We start from the raw sequence: 20,261 nt of genomic DNA, 5'->3' as shown, positions 1-20,261 counted from the left end.
CAGTGGCTGGTTTCGCACATAACACTGAGTCGTGGTTTATCAAACCATTACTTATTTGATTGTCCAAACCTCACCCAGTGGTTTAATCATAGTTTATTATAAACAAACCACACTTGCATTCCATGGTTTGTTCTTGGTTTATAAACCTTGATTTACATTAACAATGACTTAGCATTGCATATGAATCCATCCCTTGTGATGTCCTTCTGAGTAGTCATATATGGGATTGTTCTCTTAGTATTTTACCATCAAATGCGGGAATCTGTTGTAAGAATCTTAGTATGTATGGGGAAAAGCATTAGTCATCTGCAGTTATTTCAATAGGGATGGCCAACTTGTAGCATTCCTGCTTCCATTCTGATTTGTATCCCCTGTGCTCATGGCAAAACATACTGTATGTCATTTCATGCTGACAATGTACTTTGTCCTATACAGAGATTATCTCCAGATAACAAAATGCCATTTGAAAAGGCACTTATCAGTTTCTCATTAAATCTTGCTCTATTCTGGCGCACTTGGTCTATTCTGGTGCACTTCTCCCAGAGCTGGAATTAGGGTTGTCTGAGAAATTTGTTGGGTCCAAATTCCTAAGTGAACACACTTGATCCACACTTCCCAGACTAGTGTGCAGATTGGAATGCAGTTGTCTGTGGGATCCTCACCACACAATTGTAGTATGTGGTAGTTGAGGGCTGATTTCAATGCCTATTAATTTATCTTGAAACTTACTAGTGCTGGAGAAGCTAGAAAGTATGGCTCCTACCACATGTTGAAAATAGGACTGCAAAAGACTATTAAAGTGACGGGATGTGATGATATGCCATCCATCCCACAGAAGAAAAAATGGCCTTTGTCCATACCGTGTCTCTGAGAGCCTCGCATGAACACTGTATTGGGCAAGGGATTACTGCCTAGTGGGGTAATCAAATGCCATTAATCCCAGGGCCAGTTCCAACCCCACTTTTAAGATGTGTGGCAGGAGCTGACCTTTATAGTCACTCTAGGCAGTTAGTGCTTGTTAAAAATGTTTTAAGGTCAGCCCTTGGACTTATATTGTAAGTACTTAAAATAACAAAAATCTAAATCTTGCAGATTTTTTCAGGAAAGGTCAGCAGAGAAACAGGATGTATGTATGGGAAAACACATTCCAAAAGGACATGAAATGGATCAAGACTAAGCTGTCCATCCCTACTTCGATATTCTGAATGTGGTGCACTTGGCAGTGTTTCTTATCTTAGCACAAGCTTTGTAATTGAGAAGGGTTGTGTCTGGTCCAGATCCTGCTCCAGACGATAGAGCCATTTTTTTCATCTAGTTGCAATTCATCTTCAGAATTTTTCTCACTCTTGGTGTTTTAAAGAACCACTAAGAATCAGAAATACTTAATAAGGAGTCATTTAAACAGGCACTAAATTATTTTTAAATGTTTTTTTCTTCTAGGTTCCTCCAGAATTTGACTTCTCACCTCATAGATACTTTCCAGTAGTGAAGCTTGTGTGAAGCAAAGAATTAGGAGAACAAACAAACTGTAATTTGTATATAAGAGCTGCCTTGGTAGACTCTTTTATACTGTGCTCAAAAGGGACACAGTGCTCTTGGACAAAAGTACTGTTGTATAGGGAGTAACATTATTCTGACTTCCACACATCCTGAGTGACAACTGCTGTTTTAAAGTGGTTTGTGTAATCTTTTACTGTTGGAGCTGATTTTATCAACCACATTCATTGTTGAAGCATTGTATGTTTTGGTTTTGTTGCAGATTTATCCATAAATCATTTTTATAAATGGTGATTGAACATTTGTAAGCATTTCAGAACACTCTGGCCCGCTTTGAAAGTACAATGCAATAAGGAAGCTGCTATAGTCTGATTAGTGAAAGCAGAACTCTGCTCTAAACAAAAACTGAAATGCTCTGGTGATGTGCTGCATGTCTTTATCAGAACTCATCTCAAATTTTATTAACTTCCAAACAGAATATATTCCACTTTTCAGCCTTGCAGATTGGCTAAGCGTTAACTTTGGAAGGCATATGCTTTTAGAGTGTAAAATCTTCAGAAGAAATGGGGAGGCTGAACTCTGGTTCTCCAGAAGTGATGAACACATGTCATAGTACATTATGCTGCCCTCTTGTGCCCTAAGGCAAGAAACATAGACTGGTCTTTGTCTGTTGGCCACACACCCTTGCCAGTCCACTTCCTGTCTTGGCCCAGAGCAGACTTGTGTGTGCAAGACTCCCACCTGTCTACTTTATTTCAGGCTTGTAATTTGGTCTGTGTTTGTCTGTTAGTTTGCCTGATTGTGTGTGAGTTTGGTCTTTGTCTAGTAAATGTAGTTTTTTCTTGTCAGTGTTTTTTACCTCAGATATTGTCTCGTCCTTTTACTTTTGGTTTCTTCTATTCCCATTATTCTCATTTTTGCAATTCCTGTCCCTTTTTTGTTTACTCCTTTTTGCTAGTTTGTGTGTTCAAAAAAGCGGGGGGGATCCTGCATTCATTATGCGTATGTGTGTCCCCCACCCCATGTGCTTCAGGCAGAGGGTGGAAATGGACCTTATTACTGCTCTGCTTAGTCAGTCCTCTACCATGGGAAAGATAAATAAAAAGGCCACTGTGCTGCAAAGCCAGATATTGCTGGTGCCTCATAATCTCGCTTGTACTTCACCTGCTTCTGTGGCTGTTGTTGGAGCGACGGAAAAAATGTTGGGTGCAATGGCTGTAGTGGCTTTGGTGGGAACTGTCAGTAAGGTCTCTGAAAATGTTTGCCGGTCCAGCTCGCTGTTTTCACGTCTTCCACAAGGACTAAGCCAACGACTAAAGTGCTATCTATATTGCTGGAGTCTGTGAAGGTGTGGTATTTGGGAGAACAAACACTACGCCCTGGCCAGTTACTACTAACATACCCCTCCTGTCTCACGACTTACGACAAACAGGCAGTAGAGTTGCTCTCTGATAAGGATTGCAAGGCATGCCTCAAAACACAAGTACATGGATGTAATGTGGGGACTTTGCTTCATCTAGTGAGGAATTTACTAGCTTTCAGCCCTCGCCCAGACTCTACAACAAAAGGAGACAGTACCTATAAGACAGCAGTCATTTCAGTCATTCTGGTGTGGTTGCTGTCTTTGGTTTGGATCATGGTGAGTCCTGTACAATCTGTTCAGACATTGCAGTTCAGTGAGGCAATGCTGCAACAAATAAGAAAGACATTGCTGGGTCATATTTCAAAGTAGCTTGGTGGTTTCTCTACTATGCCCATTGCAAAATACTGTGATGCCCATTTCTCAGTCAATTCACACTCGGCCTATCACTTTGGGTCAGACTGCTGTTGCTTAGCCCACTGCTACATGCTTAGTTAATAATGCTCAACATAATATTTCCCAAAGTCTAGAGGAAAACATATTCAGGCTTGTCCTGGACTATCAGGTGTATAATTCCTCTTCAGATGATTGAGGTTGGAGATTCTCCTGGTCCTCACTTTGTTCAAAGTGGTGGAGTCCATAACTGTCAGCGTAGAGGAAGAGATGCTGGAACAGGTCCATCTTTGTCTACATCATGCTTCCAGGGAGATGGCCAGAATAATCAACGATCCAAGTTCATCACAGGCATTCATCGCAAGAAGCCTGACCTGCACAGTTCTGACCCCATCCAGTTGCCCATGAGAGGATGCCAACAACATTTGGATCAAGTTTGGTTGTCCATTGCCAATAACAGATGGCTCCTGAATTTGATAAATCAAGGACTGAAATAGAACTGTTGTCTGTTTCTGCCTTCGCTGGTTTCCAGTTCCCTGGAGAAGAGAGCAATAGTGCTAAGTGCCATACAACATATTCTGCAAATAGCAGCCATCAAACTGGTTCTGTCAGAGGACTCTTCCTTTGGTATTTACTCCATATTCTTCATGAGGAACATATCATGGTAGGTTGTTGTGGACTTCAAGTTTTGGAACCAGTTTGTGGTTTAGCAAAAATGGAGACATTGGTGTCAAAGTAGCACTTCAATTAGGATATCATTTTGCATAAACAAAGTCATTAACAGTATCAGGCAATGCCATTCAGCCTGGCATCAGCTCCTCGAGTTTTTACAAAAGTTATGATGATGTTGGTGGCTTATCTTCACCTCCAGAGTCTCCATGTCTACCTGTATCTGGATGATTTCCTTCTTTGGTCATCATCAGTCCAGAAGTCTGCCATGGACATTGAGGCAACACTGACATGTTTGGCAGCATGCTGGCTTTGTAGTAAACTTCAAAAATAATGTCATTTGCAACAGACTCAAACATATACACCTGGGCATGTTGCAGAATATACAAACTGGAAAGAGATTTCCTCAGATTAAATATTCAAAATAATATCTGTCGTCAAGAATATCATGTGTCTGACGTCAATGAAACTACTGCACCTTGTAAAGATTCTAGGTCTTCTGGTATTATCTAGTGCCACAGGCAAGACATCATACCAGATCTCTTCAATGGGCTTTTGCCTTTCCAGTCAGCTATTGTCAACAAGCGACACCACCTTGTTCCTTTCATGGCAGGATTTCATCTCTTTCTCCAATGGTGGACTCAGGAATCCAATTTGATGAGAGGTATTCTGTTCTTGGATCCAGAGAAAACAGTGGTTACCACAGATGCCGGCTTTTCAGGTTGGGGTGCACATTGTCAAGGGAGTTACATCCATGGTCAGTGGACAAAGAGCAAATCATGTCACAGCGTGGATTGGTTGGAGTTGAGAGCAGCAAGGCTATCTCTATCACATTACCATTCTGTTCAAGCTGACTGATGTCCTGTTACACTCAGACAATACTGTGTTAACAGACAACATGGTATAAGATCAAGAAGCAGTTCTGCTGATTAACAACCAAACATATAAAGGGAGATTCAAACATTGAAGCCAACTGGTTGAGTCGCTCGTGTGTTCAAGCTAGCGAATGGAAGCTAGCAACAAATGTGCTTCTTCATCTGCAGACAGTTTTCAGATAGATGGAAATAAATGTCTTTACCTCTCACTTGAATTGCCAGAGTATGCTTTTATTCAAGGTATTGCTGTCCGGAAGTAAAGGTGACAGATGCACTGTTGTTGCCATTGTTGAAATAACTTCTTTATGCTTTTCCTCCAATACTACTATTACTATGAGTTCGGGGGGGGGGAAGTAATAGGCTCAGGTGTTTCTGGTGACACCCTTTTGGCCACAGAGGCCTTGAATGACAGAGATACTGCTGTCGGCAACAGCCCCTCCATGGCACATTCCAGCTCAACCAGATCTTCTAACTCAGGGTCCCTTGATCCATCTGGACTGGTACCATCTCACTGCTTGGAGGTTGAGTGGGATGAGCTTAAGGATTCTGGTTTCTTGGAAGCAGTGATAGTACTCTTCTAGCCTCACAATATTTTTAAACACTGTTAGAATCTATCATTATGGAAAACTTTCATGCGTTGGTTGAAATCCCAGAATGTCAGCTTAAGCAAGGTCACTACAGAATTTATTAGAGTTCTTACAACAGGGTATGTCTATGGGTCTTAAGGCTGCTGTGCTTGTATTTTCAACCCCTTGCGTATGTTTGGGGGGAGTTCTTTTAGAATAAATAACAAATAAAACTATTGACACCAGCTGTGTGCTGATTAGTTGCTTTGTTCAGCTAATTCTACATTACAGATCATACATTACTAATCCCAGCTAGGGAAAGGGACCTTCTGTGAGCCAGTTCAGCAGCCTTCCCTTGCCTCCACAGAGTCTGTACTATTGATGTTCAGTGGCTGATGTCTGCTGCCTCGCTCCTGAGAGTGTCTTGATATAGTTTTAGACCCCTCCTTTATAGTAGAATTAAGTCACGGATCATGAGTCTCAAAGGAGATAGTACATGTCCAGGCTTGTTGACCATGACTTAGTACAAGAAAGAGTGTGAGCTCTCTAGGAGAGTTTATAGTTCTCAAGCCACCAACAAGCAGTGTCAGACCGAGGCTTGAAGCCCCCAGAAAGGGGTAGTTGGGGGATTGCATATATTGACAGTTACCCTCTCAATACAATGCTCAAATGACAAGCATCTGCAATTTTTTTTGGGGGGGGGGAGCTGGCATCATCATCTCAGCAACTGGAATATCATTTGTTACTGAAGCAATTTCTGAAGGGATCTTCTCTTAAGTGTCCACCTACTATCCACAGATTTCTATCATGGGACTTGCTAATGGCCTTGTAGAATGGACCATTGGTCTCACCTGAAGGGTGATTTTCATATGACTACGGTCCTCACAGCGAGTAATGGCTCCACCTATCATGCGAAGGCAAGAATGTCTGAAGTCAACACTAGGGGCATCAGGCCCCTCCCACTCTCCAGTTCATTCGCAGCGAGTCTATAGAGAAAATCTAAAAATACAAGAACAAGGCCAACAGGCCTGCCAGCAGGAAAATAACACAATAGTAACATGCATAATAACATGACTCCAACATAGCGATATAACAGAACTAGAAGTCTTGACTTCACTCTTAAATTTAAATATAATAGCGTAGCAGTAATATATAACAGCTTAGTAATAAATCTATACATCCTCCAACTGGGAGGGTCGTGAGGACCGTACTCATATGAAAATCACCCTTCAGGTGAGACCAATGGTCCATTTTCCATATGAGGCCGGTCCTCACAGCGGGATGTACCAAAGCAGCCCATAATAGGGAGGGACCACCCACATGATAATCGTCATTAAGAACCTGTTGCAACACTCGTCTGCCAAAGGAGGCATTGGCAGAGGCATAATGATCTATTTTATAGTGCCTTATAAACGAGTGTGGGGTAGACGAAACACCAGCCCTGCAAATATCAGCAACAGGAGCATTAGTGGCAAAAGCAGCCGAAGGGGCAGCTGACCTAGTAGAATGAGCTGTTATAGTAGCTGGAACTGGCAGCTTAAGGGACTCATATGCTAAGGTAATACATGCCCTTAACCAACGGGATAAGGTAGAATTGGTTACTTTATGCCCCATAGACCTTGGATGAAAGGATACAAACAAAGACTCAGTTCGTCTTATATCCTGGGTCCTAGACAGGTAGGTCTTGAGAGCCCTCCGGACATCCAACGAATGCCAAGCCTTCTCGAGAGGATGGGTAGGATTCGGGCAAAAGGAAGGCAAAACAATGTCCTGGTTGCAATGGAAAACTGAATCAACCTTAGGACGGAAGGAAGGATCAGTCTTCAGTACAACAGAGTCCTTATGGAAGACGCAGAGATGGTGAGCAGAAGACAATGCGCCCAACTCCGAAACTCATCTGGCAGATGTGATTGCGATCAGGAACAAGACCTTGAAGGACAGCATACGTAGAGGCACAGTCCTGATGGGTTCAAATGGAGGGCATTGCAACGCCTGCAGAACCTTCGGCAAACTCCATGAGGGAAACCGATGGACAACAGCCGGAGATCGTAGGGCAACTCCCCTCAAAAAACGTTTGATGAACGGATGTGAGGCAATAGTCGCATCAGACGAAGAAACTGATAGAATAGACGACAAAGTCGAGGCGTGTCGACATAAGGTGTTGGGTCTAAGTCCCATCATGAATCCGTTATGGAGAAATTGTAGCACCTGCTGCATGATGGCCTGGGATGGATCGTGATGGTGGGACTGGCACCACTGGGAGAAAGCCACCCAAGTATGTTGATAAATCCGAGTGGTAGATGGTCTTCTTGAGGCCAAGATAATATCAATAACAGCGTCAGACAGGCCAGCCGACCTCAAATGTCCCCGTTGAAAAACCACGCTGTTAGATTGAGCCAAGTGGGGTCCTGATGCCACACTGGGCCCTGGCCTGACTGGAAGTGTCCAAGGATCTGTCACTGACATTGCAAGAAGATCCAAAAACCACAGTCGACGTGGCCAATATGGTGCTATCAGAACCAGTTGTGCCCTCTCATTCCACGCCTTCCTCAAGGTTTTGGCTAACAATGGTATTGGAGGAAAGGCGTACAAAAGACCGTCTGGCCACGATATTGACAGAGCATCTACTGCTTCTGCTGTTGTGTCTAGGTATCGGGCCAAATACCTGGGAAGCTGGCAATTGCGGCTGGAAGCAAACAGGTCGATGGCAAAGTTGCCGAACCGACACTGGAGACAATGGAAAACGGTTGGATGAAGTTTCCATTCTCCCGGAAAGAACTGTTGTCTGCTGAGCCAGTCTGCAGTCATATTCCAGATCCCTCCGAGATGTTCTGCTTTCAGGGATTGCAGATGTTGTTCTGTCCAGCCGAAGATGAGGAGAGCTAGGTCCTGCAGAGGACGGGACCTGGTGCCCCCCTGTCTGTTCAAATGTGATTTTACACATGTGTTGTCCGTTTGAATGAGGACATGGTCCAAAGGAAACAGACTGAAAATGAAGTAGGGCCAAGTGGTCAGCCTTTAGCTCCAGCCAATTGATGCTCTGAGTCTGCTCTGCTGAGGACCAGACCCCCTGAACATACTGGGAGTTGCAGTGGGCTCCCCAGCCAATGAGGCTGGTATCTGTGGTGAGGAACAGTCCTGCGGGGGTCTCTGAAAGGAATGCCCTTGGAAAGATGTTGGACCCTCGTCCACCAGCGGAATGAAAGGCGGAGAGCTGAGTTTAAGGGGATTGCTCGGTGGTTTGAGCTGGCAATATCGTGTTGGGACGGTAGCAAGGCCCACTGGAGGTGGCGAGTATGAGCTCGAGCCCATGGCACAATTTGGATAGTAGAGATGAGCATTCCGAGCGCCCTGGCTAGGAGCATGACGTCTGCGAAGGATTTGTGCATCAGAGCTCTTGAGATGTCTGTAATAGCGGTTAAGTGATTTGATGATAGGGACACCTTCGCTTGCAGGGTGTCCAACATTACACCTAGATGCTGTAGACGTTGCGTTGGTTGTAGATGGCTTTTGTCGAAGTTGACTAGCCAACCATGGGCCTCTACCCTGGAAGCGTCTATTCCAGCCTCCTCTGGAGGAGTGGAAATCATATGTAGGGAACTCATGGTCTCGTCCCCCAGGCCGCGTTCCTGAAAGGGCTGAGACATCCGGTATGAAGCGAAACGCCTAAAAAGTCTGTGCTCCCTGTTTTTGACAGTGGCCAAGATGGGATTTCGAGTGTCCTTAGGGTCAACAAGCACCACTTTTAGTGCTTCCTCGCCAAAAGGTAATGACCCGGCATAAGGTACCCGTGAGCGATTAACTCTGGCCGTAGGTTCGGCCTGCCAGTGACGAAGCCAGAGGGTCCGTCGGGCCATGACTTGAGATGCCCTTGCGCGTGCTGCTAGTTGATTCGCGTCCAAGGTGGCGTCGGCCACGAAGGCAGCTGTTTTGTGGAATTTTATAAGCGATCTGCGCATTGAAAAAGGATCTGGATTGGGATCCTCGATGAGGTCATCCAACCACATCATCGCTGCCCTGGCGAAGATAGAAGCTGAAGTTGATGCACGCATAGAAAAGGCGGTGGCCTCATGGGTTTTGCGTAGTGCAAAGTCCAGTCTCCACTCAGTAGCATCCTTCAAATAAGATTCTCCTTCCTTTGGCAAGAGGGATCTGGAAACTAAGCTAGAAATAGGCTCGTCTTTGCCAGGGACGTCCAGTTTGGTAACAAAGTCCGGGTCCAAAGCATAAAGTCTGCCCGCAATGTTATTAAAGCGGTGTGCTTGTAGGGGGTGAGCCCATTCTAGTTGGAGTGGATTGAAGGCCAAGGGTGTTCAACACTCTGCGCGCCAGAGGCTGGTAGTCTGAGGCGTCGAAGAAGCGATAGGATGTGTCCTGCTCATGCTCAGAATGGTCACTTCAATCATCTCCTTCGTCTGCAGCGCGATGAGGGATAGCAGGAAGTTGTGAGGGTGTCTGTCTCTGAGTGAAAGACGAGAGTATGCCTTGGAGTTGTGAGATAAACTCCTGGGATAGTTGCAGGGCTGGAACTGTGGACGGTTGCTCTTGGGCAGGCGGAATGGGTGGCCCCACGGATAGGGTAGAAGAGTAAGCCCCTGGTGGGATGACAGTTGGCTGCTCAGGAAACCTGGAAAGTCCTCCTCGTCAGAGGAGGCAGCAGGAGACCGAAAAAGGGTAGTTAGCTGTGCAGGGGTTGACCCCTGAGGAGTCGGAACAGAGACATAGCGAGGCCGTTTGGCAGTGCTATAGCCAGAGAGGTGATTTGTTTTGGCAACCGCTTTCGTATGCTTATGTTTGACCGCCTTAGTGGTTTAGGCTTGGTCGCCTGGCTTGTCTCCGTATGATGTTTTGGCATGGGCGCCTGGGTTGTTTCCAGCTGTTCTGCCATCATAAAAATATTAGGGTAGCTGTACACGGTACACGACTGGGGCAGAATGTACAGACCCAAAGGAGCTCAGTACCCGGCACACGACTGGGCAGAATGCACTGGCAGATGGCTAAGTACACTGCCACGATGGGGCTAAGTACACTGCTACGATGGGGCAGAATGTACACTATGAACAGGCTTAGAACAGGCTCAGTACCCGGCACACGACTGGGGCAGAATGCACTGGCAGATGGCTAAGTACACTGCCACGATGGGGCAGAATGTACACTATGAACAGGCTTAGAACAGGCTCAGTACACGGCACACGACTGGGGCAGAATGCACTGGCAGATGGCTAAGTACACTGCCACGATGGGGCAGAATGTATAGAGTTAACAGTTAAGACAGCTCTTATGTGGGGTAAAAGTCAAGCCGCTTGTATAGTATTCACAGCCTTGTATATATCAACAGTCTTGTACACTGCCATGTAGGGGCAGAATGCACAGTTCAGGCGGCTTGGTAGAGGATCAACAGTACACGCCACAGCGGGGGCAGAATGTAGAGACCCGAATGGGGACAGTGTACGACCACAGAGGGGGTAGGATACACTGGCAGATGGCACAGTGTACGACCACAGAGGGGGTAGGATACACTGGCAGATGGCTAAGTACACGGCCACGGAGGGGGCAGGATGCACTATGGTATCAGTGTTAGTATAATGTAGGCTGGGTTTCAGGCTTGGTACACGGCCACAGAGGGGGCAAAATGTACAGTATATATTTCAGTCTTAGTACACGGCCACAGGAGGCAGGATGCACTATGTTGGCGTCAATATTTGCTTTAGCATGCTTAGTCTTAGTTGCCTTAGAAGGTTGCGGCTTGGCTGTTTGAGACATGCGTGGCTGTTCTGCCATCTTAAATTCACTTTGGGTGCGGTACACAGCCCCAGTGGGGGCAGGATGTAGGGACCCGAACAGGCACAGTGTACGACCACAGAGGGGGTAGGATACACTGGCAGATGGCTAAGTGCACGGCCACAGAGGGGGCAGGATGCACTGTGGTATCGGCGTTAGTATAATATAGGCTGTATTTCAGGCTTGGTACACGGCCACAGAGGGGGCAGGATGTACAGTATATATTTCAGACCGAGTACACGGCCACAGAGGGGGCATGATGCACTATGTTGGCATCAATATAACGCTGTATGCTGGAATTCAAGCTTGGTACACGGCCACAGATGGGGCAGAATGTACAGTGTGTAATCCAGGTTTAGTACACGGCCACAGAGGGGGCAGGATGCACTATTGCTGTTCAGGTCATCAATTGAGGTTAGGACCACAGCCTTAATGATACCGTCACAGGCACAGCCTTAATAATACAGTCACAGTGGAAAAGGCAAAATAGTTACGGATTTGTGTGTAAGGAGCCTGTCTACAACACACATACAGGGATAACAAAAAGGGCGGGGGAAAACGGGAGCAATCAAAATGGCGCCCGTAAAAAGAGCAGGAAAATTAAGTCAAAAAATGACGGAGAAGAAGGGGCAATGGCAGCCGTATGCTGTTGAACTGGGGAGAGACTGCCCAGCACAGGCTCGCAGGAGCAGCCACGGGGCCGATAGCCGCACTAGCGGCTCTGAAAAAACAAAAATCCCAGAAGGGATTGCCAGGAGAAAACTGAGAAGGATAAATCAGCAGGGACAGGCAGCCGTCGTAGCCGACTGCAGAGCTCTCCGCGGCGGAATTAAAGCCGCGGCGTGCGGCTGAGGAAAAAATCACTCTAATGAGAGCGCCGCAGCCGCAGGCTCTCGTGGGCGGCAATACTAAAATCAGGTGGCGAGGAAAGGCAGGGAGCCGCAGCCGCAAGCTACCGCCTGAGAGAGAACCGCAGCCGCGGTCTCTCCAACGACGCGGCTAAAATCGGGTGGCGAGGAAAGGCAGGGAGCCGCAGCCGCAAGCTCCCGCCTGAGAGAGAACCGCAGCCGCGGTCTCTCCAACGACACCACAGGATGCGGCTCAAGGCAGCCTAGCCCAGAAAAGCCGCTCCGGGCGAGTCGCGAGCTCCCAAGACTGTGACGGAGCTCGGGAAGAAAAACTCGGGAACGGCCAAAGCCATAGAGACCCGCAGCCGCGGTCGCTCTAGGAGCCGTCAGACAATCAACGGGGAAAATAAACTGGAGAGTGGGAGGGGCCTGACGCCCCTAGTCTTGACTTCAAAGACATTCTTGCCTTCGCACGATAGGTGGAGCCATTACCCGCTGTGAGGACCAGACTCATATGGAAAATTCACTGTTTGAGGCACTGAATGTAGTTTATCTGAGACTGCTATAATAATTTTTTGGTGGCAATCACTTCTGAATGTAGAGTTTCTGATCATACTGTTTATGTACACCAAAAGTTAATTCTTTTTTTCATAGACAGCAGGGGTTGATTTTGCCAACTTTCTTCCCCTCTGCTTCACATCCACTAGAGAAAGCTTCTTGTTATGTGACGAGCGCTCCAAAGGTTTATATCAGCATAATGAAACATATGAACTCATTCGTTTTTCTTTTCCTTTCACCCTAAGGCATTGAAGGAGAAAGTATCAAGTTCTGCTTGAGCTAGATGGATTTCATCTGCTTGTGAATTACTCAAGTTACCTATATACACCTGTGCACGTACAGTAAGGACTACTGTGATCTCTGCAGCTTTTTCAACAAATGGGCCTCTTGCAGAGGTTTGCAGAGCAACCACCTGGATGACTCCAACAACATTCATTAGACATGACAAGATTGATAAATATGTTGCAGAGGTGGCATTTGGGAGACAAGTGCTCAACAGGTTCTTTAAATGGAAGGTTATTTGGCTGGCAACTGGCACATAATGTTCTCACCCTGGGAGGTCCATGCTGTAGTATATCCCACCAAGACGTTTGTTCACCACTTCTGGAAAACTTAACCATTATTCTCACGTGAAGGATGCTTCTCAGAGGTGATGGACATAGGGCAAGGACCTTCCCATGGTGGATCACCTGCCAGTTGGTGTAGGATTATCATGTATTGGTACAGATTTGTCTGTTTGCTAGGTTTTTTTCCTATCAGTGTTACATTTTCCTTATATGAGTTCTGGAAATGGGTCAGAGACTGCTCTTTTAGCTTTCCATGAAACTGACTGGTGAGAGGGTATGGCTAACAAAGCACAGTCTGTGTTTCCTGTTTTTGGGCACAAGAAGGCATCATAACCCACCATGCCATGTGTTCCAACATCTCTAAGAAATACCCTTCACATGAGAATTATGGTTCCTTTTCTGTTCTGGTCACTGTTCACATACGGTACGTGGTTGCCCCTCTTTCCTTAGTTATCCTGTTGTACACCAGCAGTTTTTTCCCCCTAAAATGATAAGGCTACATACATCTGGACCACTTTCACTTGGTTAGCTAAATGTTTTCTGAATATTTTTAATATTTTGGTTTTGAGGGATGATATAATTGAGGATTTGATGAGTTTTTTGTTTACACATGCTTTAAGTAAAAGGCGGAAATACATATGAAGTCTCAGTTGAATCTCTGTGAACAGCCCTATTAAATGTAAGGATGTGCCTATTCAAATAAAGAACCAGATAGTTTTACAGAATGTTATAAAGAATAAGTGTTGCCTACTGAAAAGCTTAAATAGGAGTAAATTAGACCAAAAATTTAGACACACTATAAAGTACACTCTGTTTCCCTCTTGAGTGCAAAAAATTATTCGGGATAAGACACCAACAACCAGACTAGTAGAGTATTATTAATCCGTTAATTTAATTCATCATTGATCTAAATTGGTTTTCCTTTCACAAACACTAGGCTCAGCTTTATTAAAGTAGTCAAAATCATCAACCCACTAAACAAACAGAAATATTTGATGCGGAATCTAATTGGTACTCCTTGGGCTATTCCACAAGTGGAAGGTAGTTGCAGAGGGGATGTAATTATTTTGATAGCACTCCCAGAGGGTTGGAAGACTTTCCAGAAAAGGTTTTCAAGGGGAATGAGAATTTGAAAAATGCTTCCCACTGGCTCAAAAATACTTGTACAAGGTAATCAAACGGATATAATCATTAGTAGTTAAATTTGGAGGGGGAACCCATTGAAGTAATTAGTTGAAATTCATCTTCTGGGGTAACAAGCTTGTGGCACTCTGTTCCTGTTATCTTTAGGAGTCAAGACATATTTGTGTGGCCATTGCATTCAAGGATGAATTTCAACAGGTATGGTGCTATGACCTATATTGGTTCCAGTATAGCACCATGCTGTTTCCTATTTATTATAAGATTAGAGTATTAAGTAAGATACTTCATAAGTAGCAGCAAACAAATTTGAGACTTGTAGATTAATCTTCCCCCTGTATTCAAGTTGCAATAAGATCATAAATCATGTGGTCAGCTACTCCTGTATGCAAGAACGTCAGTGTTTGAAAACTGCTTTACCAAAATCCAGGATTCCTATAGCATAGGGATAACATTCTTACCAAGTCCTGCTTTTCAAAGTGGATAACTTATAATTTTAAGTAGCAGAGATGTAAATACACATACAGCTCAGTCTTATGCATATTTACTTGGTAAGTAAATCCCATTTAATCATAAGACTTATGTCCAAACAAGCATTTATAGGAGTGCAGCCCTAGAATGCTCTAGGTCTAGGATATCGTTCCTGGAGGAAACTGCTATGAAAACAAATACAAAATCCATTCTCTTATGTTCACTTCTTTGTGAACTGAAAACTGGTAATATATGGACAGATCAGTCTCACTGAGTGATATGACCAAAGGAAAACAAAGGTATTCTAAAGCTAAAGTCTGTCTAAACAATTCCATTTTTTGTAGCTAGACAACTTGCTCGGATTTCTTGCCATAGTTCAAGGAAAACCAGAAGAGTAGAGATTCCATACAGAAGGCTTCTTCCTGAAATGCTGTCATGGCACAGTTCATAGGAATACCAACATTTCGAGTGAGGAGACAAGTTAATAAGGTCAAAACTGATTTAAATATACCCTAAATTGATCAGTTTCAGTTCAATTTTTCAAGCTTTGAAGAGCGTTGTCTCAGTGTTTGTTTCTGCCCTCGACTACTCATTATTCACAACCTCTGTTGATGCTCTTCACCAAGCTTAAATAAGTGGTTTTGCATGTTGGGATCTTCAAGATTCTGGGCTGAAAAGAGGAAATTTTTTAATGAAATTCTAAATATATTTGAGTTAATCAGATATTTCATCACAGAATATTTACACAGGCAATATTATGCCTATCTATGGATTATTGTACATAATTTAAATATTTTCCACTGTGACAGTTTTCACTTGTAGTTTTTCCACAATGTAGCATCAGCTGTTAGCTGTCATTTTTTCATGCTACTAAATTTGGAATTAGTTTACTAAATTCCCTATTTGTAAAAAAAAAAAAAAGTTGTTTTAAATGTTACCAGACTGATCACTGTGCAAAATAGTCTGGGGCATTCTAGACATCTTTGAGAACAACGAACTTCAGAAAAGAAGATGCACGACTTACCATTAAAGTTACTTTGATTGTCAACAAGAGCAGCTTGCTTATCAGTTTCAGATTCTGCCTCATTCATTTCAAAATTGTAGTCTGCTCCTATGTTGTTCTGGCTTACTGTTTTGATTCCAAATGCACCTGCAAAGATAAATCAAAATGATTCCTTTTATATATCTTACTGAACAGAAAAGCAATATTTTACGCAGTAACATACAAGATTTCAATTTGTAACTTTTGCTCTGTTCACTTTGAGCTTTTTCTGCACATTCAGTTTTAGTAGTTCATAAGGAGAGACAAAAATAATACCAATAATTTTATTTAAATATTGTAATAACTTGGGAGAGTTCTCCGTTGTTCCTAAAACATTTATACCAGGGTAAGCTATTGCCATTTGATAATTTCTTTGAGATATAGGTGATAGGAAATATTTGCATTGGTGGCACACTAGATCAAACCTACTCACATTTCATAGTCCCTGTTTCTTGCTTTCACATACTCTGTTTGCTGTACAATCTCTGTCTACCAACAGGCAGGATCTTTCAACAATTAGATAGGGGCTGGATAGCACATCCTTCTTAAGCTAATCTTTCTAATATTCCTGTACAGAAAACTACTAGACATTTTGGCAGTCTAAAACTTCACATACTACCGCCTCACTGGCAAAGCTACTGAAACTACTTTCCATACAGCAGCACTCCATATGGAATCTGAAACATTTAGCAGTCTCAGTGCACATGCCAGCCCAAAGGCATACAGCATCTCTATGTTAGCAGGTGGCTAACCTGGGGCCCTCCACCTGTTGGACTACAACTTCCCTCAACCAGCATGGCCACTGGTCAAGGATGATGGGGTTTATCAACATCTGGAAGGGAGGCACAAGTTAGGCACCCCAGCTCTTTGCAATCAAGGCAATGTATGCAGTAAGTCTTGTTCCTTTCTCCATATGGAGAAGCCCTAAATCTAGAGTGATTAGCACAAAGTGGGAGGTCATAATGAACATATGAACTGCTAGTGATGTGCTAGCGATCCTCCGTGGTGCAGAGTGGTAAGCGGCGGTAACGCAGCCGAAGCTCTGCTCACGGCCGGAGTTTGATTCCAACAGAAGGAGGAAGTCGAATCTCCAGTAAAAGGGGTCAAGGTCCATTCAGCCTTCCATCCATCCGTGGTCGGAAAAATGAGTACCCGGCATATGCTGGGGGGTAAAGAAAGGCTGGGGAAGGAACTGGCAATCCCACCCCATATATACGGTCTGCCTAGTAAACGTCACAAGATGTCACTGAGTTGGAAATGACTCGCGGGGACACCTTTACTTTTTTTAAAAAATCGTTTCCTATAGATGTGATACCAAAAGATTTTGTGAGGGCCCCAGTGCCCCCTCCATTTAAAAAAGCTTCCTACTCCTCCAGGTCCAAAATGTTTGTGACCCCCCCCCCAAAAATCCATAATAAATTGGCCACACATTTAATCTTCAACCCCTGGCCAGGCAGCCCCTCAAAAAGTTAGTCACCCCTGCTCTACTATATCCCATGCAACTTAAGTCTATGATAGCCTCTCTCAGAAGATGGAAAGTAGTTTATTCAATGTGAGGCAAGATCACTTCTAAGAATTACCTTGGTGGAACTAACAACAGTTTATCTACTCCAGCATTCCATTGCCAGACAAAACCCCTCTGAAGTTTCAAACAAGGCATTATGGAATGTAATAGCTGGTACTCCAAGAGATACTGCCTCTGAACAGCATTTTTTAGTTAGTTGTCAAGTTTAATGCCTGCTAAGCAAATTTTATGGAGGGGTAAGTATATATGTATTTCAAATAATTTACCCTACACTACAACACTCTGCATAGTTTTCCAGATAATATTTTGAAATGTGCAATGGGAGAATCTGATCAATAATATATTTCAAATATTGTAAAAAGACATGTACATTTTTTGCAAGTTACTTAATGATAATTTCTAAATCATTAAAGACAGGAATGAGAGTTTGTTTGGCACTGAATGCTACGTCCAAAACATACAATTTTGCATATCATTTTCATAAGTGATAGCTGCAAAACTATAATGATAAATTACTTGCTCAACAATTATTTATTCCCTCAAATATGACATTTTTGGATAGCAGCCAAGCTTTTATACTAACTATCCTTTCTGGTCTCCTGTTCATCTTGCTGCAGATCATCATTTAAAAGATGTTCTCGTTCAACTTCTTCATCGTCTGCTTGTGCTTGATTGGCATTTTGATGGTTCACAGCTTCTGAGAGTTTGCCAGTCTGCCTTTCTACTGCAACTTCACCAAGTACATTTTTAACCTCTTCATATGGATTCTGTTCTATTCCTGGTTCTGGGGGCAGTTCTTTATTGTCTTGGCTAGGCTTAGCAAGTATTTGTGGGTGGTCCTGATCAATAGGGAGTTCTTCCTTGGGTTCCTTTTTATTGACAGCATCATCATTTCCTTATGTAAAGGATTGTAAAGTCACAATTAGAACACAATGCAAGACTGTTTGATATCAAAATTAAGTTTTTGAAACTCAACAATAGCTGCTTTTCCTTACCTAATTTGTTTCACAGAATGTGTAACTTCACAATAACTAATAAAACCTGAAGTTACTTCAGTTCCTGAGGTCTGCTGTTGACTGGTTACAGAAAGGCCATGTTTTTGCTTTTTAAAGAGGCTTATTGTACCAGTTAAGTTACTGAACACATAGTTCCAATTCTGGAGACCATCATGAGCTTCTCTGTTAATTCATGGATTAAGACAAGTATATGGCTAAGAAAGGTCTGAAAGGCATGCAATCTGACCTAACCTCTACACTGATGCAAGTTCCTCCATGCCAAAACTTTCCTAGCACATTAGACTATGTTATCCAGCTTAGCGTTAGTCAATGTAAAACTGAGGAGGAGGAGTGGGCAAGGTGGATGATATTCATTGATAAAATGAAACTGGCTATATGTGCCCTGGTTGCAATGGAGTCTTGTTCCATTTTCAGACTCTAGCTAACAACATTTGACAAATACTGAGAAACATTTCACCAAGTATCTTTATTACTTAATGTTTACTAAGCAGGGGTCTAGAAATCAGCATGACTACAAATGTGGAGAGACTTGCATTCAGTACAACCCACCCGCCTGAGCCCTGTTCCATTCTCCAGCATGCCTGCAACCCCTAAAAAAAGGAGTCTGAATAAAGATGAATAAGCCATAATACAAAACCACGTGTGAACAAATAGCATAGTTTTCTGGACAGGCTGGCACAATAGCGATAGGATCACTATTTCAGCTTCAGCCAAAGTTACAACCATGCATCAGGAAACAAAATTTTATTCATGCAAAATAAGGTATTTTAATACAGGCATTTAAGTGCATACTGAAAAGTACACTTTATATTAAAAAAGATTTTTGAACCAGTAATGTTCTGAGAAATAATTATGTTGTGAGCGATAACTGGCTTTTAAAATGTGAGAAAGTGTGTTGCAACTTAATACAGTTCCTTATCCTCCCCCCCCCCCTCCGGCCAGGGAGCTTGTGCCACCAGCTCCTGAAGGGACTGACAGAATGGTTGTTCTGTATTTTGGACCATTTGTTTCAGTATGTTCAAGCTGTAAACAATCTTTGGTGCCTTGGCAGAAGGATGGTATATAAATGTAACCAATCAATTCATCCGTGTTAGCTCCTGATGAAAAGACTGAAAATTAATGGCCATTTTTGGTACGATAATCATACCTTTTTCTCTTTGGTAAACCAGTTCTGCTACATTTTTTATGATGGGTGGTGTTGGGTTTGATACTTCTAGTTTCAAAGAATCAACAGAGATGTGATGTTTTTCTTGAAGTTCATTTCCCTGTTTTGTCAGGTCATGCTGCTGGAACTCTGGTTGTTCATTTGTTGGCTCTTGAATATTCACCTTTAAAAAAACAACAGCCAAACTATATCCATATGATTTTTCAGCCCAAATGAAAAATCTATTAGTATTTTAAGATTTATTTTTTATTAACTGGCAAATAATATATAGGGTTACACAGCAAATCTAAAACAAAATGGAAGGACAAAAACAGGTGGATAGCTTCCCTTCTTATGGCTGCTTCATAAATCATGAAATAAAAATGTAGACTGCTATGTTTGAGTTACAGTACACTCGATGTGGCTACATGCATATATGCTATGCTGGGGTGCAGGTCCCATTAATTCCACGAGCATGTTACCGTACTTGGTTCTATCCTACTAAAATCAAAACAGGCTTAAAATTACTGACGTTTCACCACATTCTGAAGGGAGCTAGCTAGATGTTTTTGGATTTGTCCACATAATTTTCTACTTGTAAGAAGGAACCATATAGAGGGATGGCAATTTTAATCAGGGCCACTCCAATCACACTACACAGGTGCTATTAGCCACAGATGAGAAAATATACAAGCATCTATATGTTTGGATCAGATCTGTGGTGGCAGCAGCAGGGGTAGAGTCTGTCCCTCCCTCCCCCCCATGCCAGTTTTCAGAAGATTTCTTCACGAGATTTAATCATGGTTCTCC

The 20,261-nt window shown here is 43.4% G+C and overlaps 2 protein-coding genes across 2 annotated transcripts in view; one reads left to right on the top strand and one right to left on the bottom strand.

Annotated features, from left to right (window-relative positions):
• The window catches only part of NAA35 (N-alpha-acetyltransferase 35, NatC auxiliary subunit), a 41,747-nt gene extending 36,744 nt beyond the window's left edge, over positions 1 to 5,003 (top strand). Inside the window, exon 23 of the mRNA XM_061626740.1 lies at positions 1,441 to 5,003. Within this exon, the coding sequence (XP_061482724.1) occupies positions 1,441 to 1,500 (60 nt within the window). The 3' untranslated portion in view covers positions 1,501 to 5,003. The remainder of the gene's footprint in view (positions 1 to 1,440) is intronic.
• Positions 5,004 to 13,986: 8,983 nt separating this feature from the next.
• Positions 13,987 to 20,261, bottom strand: part of GOLM1 (golgi membrane protein 1) — a 33,799-nt gene continuing 27,524 nt past the window's right edge. Inside the window, exons 7-10 of the mRNA XM_061626755.1 lie at positions 19,455 to 19,635; positions 17,875 to 18,186; positions 15,749 to 15,874; positions 13,987 to 15,394 (exon numbers count right to left, since the gene is read on the bottom strand). Of these exons, the coding sequence (XP_061482739.1) occupies positions 15,321 to 15,394; positions 15,749 to 15,874; positions 17,875 to 18,186; positions 19,455 to 19,635 (693 nt within the window). The 3' untranslated portion in view covers positions 13,987 to 15,320. The remainder of the gene's footprint in view (positions 15,395 to 15,748; positions 15,875 to 17,874; positions 18,187 to 19,454; positions 19,636 to 20,261) is intronic.

The sequence above is a fragment of the Rhineura floridana genome, chromosome 1 (assembly GCF_030035675.1).
Source record: "Rhineura floridana isolate rRhiFlo1 chromosome 1, rRhiFlo1.hap2, whole genome shotgun sequence".
NCBI classification, from domain to species: domain Eukaryota; kingdom Metazoa; phylum Chordata; class Lepidosauria; order Squamata; family Rhineuridae; genus Rhineura; species Rhineura floridana.
The sequence above is the reverse complement of the archived record's forward strand: the minus strand, read 5'-3'. Positions and strand labels throughout refer to the sequence as shown.